Raw genomic sequence first — 1,312 nt, 5'->3', positions numbered from 1 at the left:
GTGGGGTGCACACTTCAAGCACAGGTGGGCACAGGCATTGCTGAGCCAGACTCCACCTTCCACTGGACTTCACAGCGCCAGAGAAAACCCCACGTGCTGGCGTCACTTAACTCCAAAGCAACTAAAGTCCCACATCCGCCCCCCAGGATTCCAGGAGCCCAACGAACACTCACCATTGTGTGCCTCTGATGTGTCTAGGTGTCCTCCCAAAGAGGTCCCCAGAACGCACAACCGCCCCAAACAGGTACTCACAAGAATTCCCCGGTAACAAGCGTTAAGAAGGCTTAAGGTACAAGCGCTACAACCATCCGTACTCCTGATTGGACAGCTCAGCCTCTTTTAGTAATATGGTCCCTGATTGGCGCACTGTACTCAGCCCGCGAAAAGTATCAAAACATTTTAGGAAAGCTCAGCTGCAAGCCCTGACTGCCTGTTCTCTAGAAGGAGGCGAACTTCTGTGAATTCAAAGCCATTCAGGGCTACATGGTGAGACCCTGACCAAAAACGAAACAAAGAAGCTCGGCATAGTGCAGGCATTTCTAATCGGGATCTCTAAGTGGAGGCTAGCCTGGTCCAGAGAACTAGTTCCCGGACAGACCATACATAGTACCAGAGAAAAGCTGTCTCGGAAAACCAAAACAAGTAAGGAAGCAAAAATAAACAACAATAACAACAAATTTTAAAACAAAAGCTCTAACGTATTATCCGTCCCCTGTGGAATGAACCTGTTCCTTTCCGGGATTTCACTGCATTGTAAGACGACACACTCTGGGATTTGGGATGCACTCACTCACTGCGTCACACACCCCGTATTTGCCATGTGCCCTTTCCATAAAGATAGTGCCTTAAGTTAGCTCAGTCCATTACTATCTCTTGCCCCACGGGAATAAAGGACTAAAGAGTAGAAGCAGGCCCCAAGTAGGTTCAAACATAGGAAACACACCTAAGGCTTGATAAGAAACCTCAAAGATAAGGGATGAGGTAAAATCCCGTGACTTTCTCACACGTGGGTACAAGTTCCAAAGTATCCATTTCTGCCAATATACTAGATATGCCCTTGTCTTCGTAAGGGTTCTTATTGCTGTGATAAAACACCACAACCACAGTCAATTTGGACAATAAAGGTGTTTTCCACTTTCACATCACACTCTATCACCATCAAAAGAAGTCAGAGCAGGAAATGAAGACATGAAACTGGTGTTAGGAATGGAAGCAGAAGGGGCTGGAGAGATGGCTCAGAGGTTAAGAGCATTGCCTGCTCTTCCAAAGGTCCTGAGTTCAATTCCCAGCAACCACATGGTGGCTCACAACC

The 1,312-nt window shown here is 47.3% G+C and overlaps 1 protein-coding gene across 3 annotated transcripts in view; it reads right to left on the bottom strand.

The window, feature by feature from the left end:
- Positions 1-290, bottom strand: part of LOC101979498 (zinc finger protein 14-like) — a 15,294-nt gene extending 15,004 nt beyond the window's left edge. Inside the window, exon 1 of one of the 3 annotated variants that reach the window (XM_013351315.1) lies at positions 174-290. In XM_013351315.1, the coding sequence (XP_013206769.1) occupies positions 174-176 (3 nt within the window). In that variant the 5' untranslated portion in view covers positions 177-290. The remainder of the gene's footprint in view (positions 1-173) is intronic. The other 2 variants (XM_013351317.1, XM_013351316.1) reach the window with 2 other exon arrangements.
- Positions 291-1,312: the final 1,022 nt, after the last annotated feature.

The sequence above is a fragment of the Microtus ochrogaster genome, linkage group LG3 (assembly GCF_000317375.1).
Source record: "Microtus ochrogaster isolate Prairie Vole_2 linkage group LG3, MicOch1.0, whole genome shotgun sequence".
Lineage (NCBI taxonomy): Eukaryota > Metazoa > Chordata > Mammalia > Rodentia > Cricetidae > Microtus > Microtus ochrogaster.
This window is presented reverse-complemented; position numbering and strand designations above follow the sequence as displayed.